Below are 7,382 nucleotides of genomic sequence, written 5' to 3'. Positions count from 1 at the left end.
TACATGCAAAACCCACCTCTGGTTTCCAGAACACAAGGACCTCTGAAATTACAAGACATTAAAATAAAGCTTCACGTAAAGGACTCTTGTTCTACTTTCACATTTGACGTCAGATCAAAACGGAATTGCTCCTGAAAGCTCAGGCGCTGGCTTATTATTCGAGGTTTGCCCAACCCCCACGTGTGGAAAAGACACTGGCCTAAGTGCACCCAGCGGCCCAGCTGCCTCGGGACCCTGAGGCCGATCCCCAAAGGGCCCCGGGTCCCTTCTTCACTCGTCCCTTGGGCCCTGAGGGACACATCAGATGCATCAGACTTTATTTGGGGGAAACAAAAGTTCTAGACCATTTTGCCGGATGAGCAGGCTAGGAGCAGCTGCACCGTCCTCACGGGGCACCTGCAGTCAGGGGACGCTGGGGCGCGGGCGCAGCTCCCATCGACGCCTAGAAGCACAAACCTGAGCCACTGGCTACCCTGGGGGACGGTGCTGCCATGCCCCGCCCGCAGTCCACAGTTAATAACCCGTTCGCGTGTACTAAGCGGGTCAGAAGCCGCGCGTCCCTGGGTCGGATGCTGGGAGCGTTCAGTCGTGAAGCCCGGCTCCCGAAGAGCACAGCACCGTCCGGGACAACCGGGCGGGTATCAACCTCACTGCTTCCCTCAGACGGCGGCATCTGAGAAGAGGATCGCACCTGCTCCTTCACCACTGGGCGCCTGCAAGTGCTTTCCCTCCCCCAGCCCTCGCGCAGCACACAGAGCATCCCCGCAAAACTGCGCTCGCGGGGCGTCGACAGCCATGGAATCGAGGGCCCACCTCTGCGACAGCTGCCACCACCCGAGGGTCAGCAGGCGACACTGGCTCCCATCCACTGTGTGCACTTGGCAGCATTTGGTGACGTCAGGCAGAGTGTGGTCCCTGCTAATCAGGGGCCAATTAACACAGACAAGCCCATCGTAGCACGTCAGTCGCATGCAGGCGGGCGCGGGAAGCACTGGGAACAGACCGGCGGATGCATGAGCACCCGCCGCCCCAAGGCCCTAGGCCTAGGGCAGGGGGGCGCATTGGTGGGGAGCCCTGGGCTGGCGGGAAGGCCGCTGCACCAAGGCCTCCGATTCTTCGGGGCTCCTTCCTCATCTCCGGTCACAGTCAGCCTGCCTGGGCACTGCCCATGCCACCTCCTGGCCTACCACCTCCGCTACCACCGGAGAGGCTGGCGGCCATGCGCCAGCTCCGCGGCCACATGATCATCGTGCAGCTCCTTCAGACGCAGCAGCAGCTCCTCCAGGTTCTCCCCGGTGGCCGCTGACAGGGCGATGGCCTCTCGGCCTAGGCGGGCCTGCAGCTGGGGCAGCTGGGCTCTGGCCTGAGGGAGGTCGACCTTGTTCGCCACGACGGCATGGGGTCTCTCGGACAGGCCTTCCCTGTACTGTTCTAGCTCGTCCTTCAGGTCATCCAGCTGCGTCCACGGCTCCGGCACCGAGAGGTCCAGCACGAACAGGAGGAAGGGGCAGCGCTCTATGTGCCGCAGGAAGGCCAGGCCCAGGCCCCGGTTCCGGTGCGCCCCGCGGACAATGCCCGGGATGTCAGCCACTGTGGAGGACAAGAGCAGGCGGTCCAGGAGGGGACCTGGGACCTCTGAGCTCTGACCCTCTCCTTCCAAGGAACACCTTGCAAGTGAAGTCGTTCAATTTACTGCCTCAGTGATGCATCAGGCCAGTTGCCATCCGAGGCAGTTCAGCTTTCAGTTCTGCTAATGCTTTGAAATATGTGGTTGACAGGCATGATGACAGATCAGTCTAATAAGAACTACTTAACACATTCCAGTCTTTCTGGCTTCAAAAATGATTCAAAAAAGGGGAAAACGGCTTCCTGTACCATATTAATAATTTGATTACCGATAGGAATGATAGAGTCTTCTGCAAATATAAAGTGCTATACAAACCGCATCGCCAGCAGGCTTACTATTTTTAATGGGTACATCATCTTCTGGGAAAAGTTTTCTTCTCTCAAAATGGTACAGGGAAAGCTTTTAAAAATCACATGTTGTCCACGTGACTGACGTTGCCGAGTTCCCCGTAGATGAAAGAGTAGAGGCGGCGAAAAGGAATAATCTCCTCAGGTTTGAAATTTAAACTCCAATTCCTGCACTGCCACTAACAGATGCCTGGGGGAGAGGGTGGGAAGCAAACCTAAAACCTGATTCTGATAGAGAACTACAGTTTTTAAATGAAGAAAACAACGCTAAACGTAAGAGTCACATAAGCACTGCTCTGAATCCCATCGTTACCCTGACCCACTGAGAGACCCTGGCGTCCTACCTGCTATTTGCTGGTGATCCTCGCAGTGAACGACCCCCACATGGGGGTTCAGGGTGGTGAACGGGTATGAGGCCACAGTGGGCCTTGCGTTGGAAATGGCCCGGAGAAGCGAGGATTTCCCTGCGTTGGGGAATCCGACCTGGAAGAGAGTGGGGACGCCCAAGGTCGGGGGTCTTGGGTCAGGAACCGGGGACGAGGGACAGCAGGGCTCCTGACGAAGCCAATAGGCTCTGATGGGAGAAAGTGGGCTGCCCGGCCGCCGCCCTCCTAGCGTGTCCCCCACCATCCTCCCGCCGGGGCTTCAGGTGACACCCACCAGCCCAGCGTGTGCCACCGTTTTGAGCTCCAGGAAGAGGACCCGCTCCTGACCCGGCTGTCCGGGGGTACAAGTCGTGGGCGCTCGGTTGCTGTTGGCCAGGAAAAAGCGGTTGCCTTTCCCGCCTGCCCCGCCCAGTGCTGCGATGAACTCATCACCCGGGTGCGAGAGGTCAGCCAGGACTTTGTTTCCCTCCTTCACCAAAGTGCCCATGGGGACCTGAAAAATAACAAGCGCTTATAGGGGTAGCGTGAGAAGGGGGGCACAACTAAGCTCCACAGAGGGACAAAGGACCTGGGAAAGGGCCCAGCCCTAAAGGGCTTGAGAGGCTGACTGCACTGCAGGCAAACTGCATAAATGGCTTTTCCCAACAGCGTGCCTAAAGCATCAGGGTGAACAAAAGCATCTGGAAAATGAGAGTGATGCTGAGAGCACAGACTCTCCGCTCACAGGGAGGTGCCCGAGAGGGTGGGGGGAGCAGAGCGCGGGGCTGGAGACAGCGGGGGAGACCTGCGGGCCCCTCGCCGTAAATATAATCGTCTCACGACTTTCTGAACAGGTGACACATTCACACGGTATGAAATCAGCACAGAGTCCCCGTCCAGGGTTGCTTCGTGGAGGACGGGGCCCCTCTGGACCACTCGGCAGGACCTGGGAGCTTGATGGCCCAGATGGCCTACCTGGATGTAGAGGACGGCGCCGTTTCGCCCAAAGCAGTTCTTCCTGCCGCCGGCTCCTCCATCAAGGCCCTGGTACTGAGACAGGACTGAGGACAGGGACTTGACTTGCCGGTCAACTGGAAGTCAGAGCAAGAAACGTCATCTCCCTCCGTGTCAAAGGCAGACTCATCTCATGTTGTTAAGTTTCTTTGGTTCAGATTAAGAACGTTAAGAATGCACCTGGGATGGGACTTCCTTGGTGGCACAGTGGTTAAGAATCCACCTGCCAATGCAGGGGACATGGGTTCGAACCCTGGTCCGGGAAGATCCCACATGCTGTGGAGCAACTAAGCCCGTGCGCCACAACTACTGAGCCTGCGCTCTAGAGCCCCTAAGCCACAACTACTGAGCCCATGCGCCACAACTACTGAAGCCCAGGTGCCTAGAGCCCGTGCTCCGCAACAAGAGAAGCCACCGCAATGAGAAGCCTGCGCACCACAACAAAGAGTAGCCCCCGCTTGCCGCAACTAGAGAAAACCCACGTGCAACCACAAAGACCCAACACTGCCAAAAATAAATAAATAAATAATAAAATAAAAATGAAAAAAAAAATCTAAAGAATGCACCTGGGACCATGGAATAAAGTTGTGGCAAAAGTCGCTAAACTAGCAATGTGATTTTTTGAAAATTTTAATTTCTTATTTCTTTCAAAAAATACTACAATTTTCAAACAATTCAAAAATTACCCATAATGTCATCATCATCTTGAAAACAGCTGTACTTACTATGCTGTGAATTGTTACTGAGGGGACTAGTTTGCTAATATTTGTGCTCCATGTGTGTCAGGGCAATCAGTAGCCTTTCAGCACTTGACTGAGACAGTAACAGATTTAACCCTCTGACCGACTGTACCGGAATGTTAGATTCCCTGACAGTAAACTGTCTTTGTGTTCCTGAAATAAAAAAAACCAAAACCATCAAAGTTGGTTTTGGGTGGATTATCTAAATGTGAACATCCACATAATTTAATAAAATGATGTCCACAGGCCAATTTCTGAATCCAACTTCCTGTTGGGATAAGAAGGTGAAAACTCCCCACCCCGGAGGCGCGCAAACACAGCGCGTTTCCCCGGGCCGCCCCTCGGGACACCTGCCTCTCAGGATGACGTGGCCGCCGTAGCCTCCGTCGCCACCATCGGGGCCTCCAAACTCCTTCCGGGGCTCACTGTGGAAGCAGCTCACCCCGTCACCTCCGCGTCCCCCTCGGACAAGCACTCGGCGATGGTCCACAAAATGCCTTTTCTGCAGAGAGCACACAGTGGCCTGTCGTTAACTCTGCGGTCCTCCCAAGGACCAAGCAGTCATTTGTAATGTACCTTTTCTACCCATGACAGGCTTTAAAATTAGAAGCTAATGATATTAATATTGCTAATCACTCCTAAGATGCAAATATAAGAAAGAGTTCCCACAAGTCACTGCTATTTGTAGGCAAATGTAAACCAACAACGCAGATGTAAAAAGTGCTCAGCGTGGAATACACACCCTAGTCATGAACTCCATGCTAAAAACCTAAATAAAACGCAGTTTAGGAGATACTCCTTAAGTAAAGCGTCTTCCCAGCTTTTTCAAATAGAAACACCTTATTGAAATAACAGGTCTTTACTAATGGGGAGTTCTGCTCCTCAGGACAAGAGAATGACAGTGACAGTCCCTGGGCTGTTATCAGGCTTCCAACTAAGAACAGAAGTCTTCTGTGGCTGACTGAACAGGGCTCCTTTTTTGTTTGTTTGTTTGTTTGTTTGTTTTTTGCAGTACGCGGGCCTCTCACTGCTGTGGCCTCTCCCATTGCGGAGCACAGGCTCCGGACGCACAGGCTCAGCGGCCATGGCTCACGGGCCCAGCCGCTCCGCGGCATGTGGGATCTTCCCGGACCGGGGCACGAACCCGTGTCCCCTGCATCGGCAGGCAGACTCTCAACCACTGCGCCACCAGGGAAGCCCAGGGCTCCTTTTTTAAATGTGGTGATGCAGAGCCCTTACCTGAGAGCAAGTTTTTCTCTAGGTCCCTAAGGGAGACACAACCTACCTAAAGAATCAGAACTAACTAACCAGGTTAACATATATATATATATATATTTATTTATATATATATATTTTTTTAACATTTATTTATTCAGCTGCGCCGGGTCTTAGTTGTTGCACACGGGATCTTTGTTGCGGCATGAGGGATCTAGTTCCCTGACCAGGGATCAAAACTGAGGCCCTGCATTGGGAGCACAGAGCTTTAACCCCTGGACCACCAGGGAAGTCCCCTAACCAGGTTACTATTTAGTAAACGTTTGCTCACAGGACAAGATGTCCAGCTGCCCGAGGTGCCAGGGTACAGTGTTGAGGACGCCACTCCCAGCCCAGCCGTCCTGTCCCGAGGAGCCCACCTGCCCCCCGCACACGCGCACAGGCTGACGTGGCCGCCCACAAGGCCCCTCCATGGGGACCGGGGCATCTGCATTTCCATCCACTACTCCATAAGCAGATCTTTTTTTAAAGGAAAATACAGAAATACTTTATGATGCTCTGGCACCACCACATGGAAAAACCATGAATTACTGTTTCAAAAACGCAATGTACAATTTTGAACAGAATGGAAATCAACCCGATGGGAAAAAAGCACAACAAAGGAGCATCATACAGAACATAAAACTTAAGAGTCAATGTTTACATTCTGGGGAGGAGACAAAACCATGTGAAAACTTGATATATCTGAGTGCACACGCTGACTGCCAAAGTAATTTTTCCACATGAAGTAGTTTGCCCTAATGAGCCTTAATTGGAACCCGCACTTAGGAGGAAACAAAGTGGATTATAAACATGTGTATTCTTGAATTTAATCAAAGATCATTCATGTTTTAAACAGGTTTTGGTAAACAGAATAAAAAAACATGTAAGCCTTTGAGAACTATAAAACTAAAGGTGTATGTCCCGGTCCCCACCCCGCCATGCCATAAATGAAGAACTATTCACATGTACCTAAGAATATATATAGTACATATCTCAGACACACAGGCTAATGATACACAAGCCCCAGGCTCCCTCCTGGCGAAGGGAGCGAACACGGTCATCACTTCTGGCGCGCTGGGCACTGCCCTGGGTCCGCCGCAGTTTTAGGCCAGCCCAGTGTTTGGTACCCGCAGGCCTTCATCTTGCGTCCTCATTTCCAAGGATAAACGAAGACAAGACAACAAGAGCTCAAAACAACACCCTTCAGAGGGGAAACGCCCTCCCATTGTGCCTTCAGAGGGGAAACGGCAGTCAAATTCCTTCAAGGTTAGAAGCCTCACCAGTTTTTTCTCTGAGAGCAGCTTCTTCCTGGGGGGTTCCTGGTGCTTGGTGCAGTCCGCACAGCTGACCGAGAGCAGCCTGGGAGACGCGTGCTGGGGAAGGAGCCACCCGAGCCTGGGAAACACTCGTGCCAATGGTGTCCAGCACCCCATGCCCTCCAACACCGGCCAGGATCTCGCTGAGAAAAGCCTCGAACGTATCATGGCTCCTTAACAAAAGGCAAACTGGCAAAATAAGACATCTGGTTTAAACCTGAACATGAAACCGAAACTAAAGAAGTGTGAGCATCTGGCACAGGAGAATGCTGGTGCGTGTTTCTGAAACAAATAAATGAACCAGTGAATGACTTTCTTACCTCGCTCACCACTTTCCACCCCAAGTCATGCCCCATTAGCCTATATGCTACTTGGAGGGAGTTCCCTGGCGGCCTAGCAGTTGGGACTCTGGGCTTTCACTGCCGGGGGTCCGGGTTCGATCCCTGGTCAGGGAACTGAGATCCCGCAAGCTGCACAGCGCAGCGAGAAAAGTCTCCTTAGCCTATATGCTACTTGGGGGAAAGATCTGTGTACAAAGGATTTAAATCATTAAATCCCTTGCAACTCTGGAATATACTCCCTATAGAATATCAAATACCTGCTAAATGAAAATATTAAAAAGGAAATCTCAGCCTCAAATCAAAATTTCTTAAAAATAAAAACACCCATTTACTCAGATGCTATGGTGTTACCCTGCACAGTTTAAAATGGTCCAA

At 52.3% G+C, this 7,382-nt stretch overlaps 1 protein-coding gene across 1 annotated transcript; it reads right to left on the bottom strand.

Moving 5' to 3' along the window:
* Positions 1-300: 300 nt before the first annotated feature.
* Positions 301-6,834, bottom strand: MTG2 (mitochondrial ribosome associated GTPase 2; the record flags this gene model as incomplete). The annotated part of the gene is made up of 6 exons (XM_079718593.1): positions 301-1,590; positions 2,319-2,457; positions 2,635-2,853; positions 3,315-3,430; positions 4,448-4,595; positions 6,631-6,834. 6 exons carry the CDS (start codon positions 6,832-6,834, stop codon positions 1,196-1,198), a joined length of 1,221 nt encoding a protein of 406 aa, XP_079574719.1. The 3' UTR covers positions 301-1,195.
* Between the last annotated feature and the right edge of the window lie 548 nt (positions 6,835-7,382).

This window comes from Hyperoodon ampullatus, assembly GCF_949752795.1.
Source record: "Hyperoodon ampullatus genome assembly, chromosome: 14".
Classification (NCBI taxonomy): domain Eukaryota; kingdom Metazoa; phylum Chordata; class Mammalia; order Artiodactyla; family Ziphiidae; genus Hyperoodon; species Hyperoodon ampullatus.
This window is presented reverse-complemented; position numbering and strand designations above follow the sequence as displayed.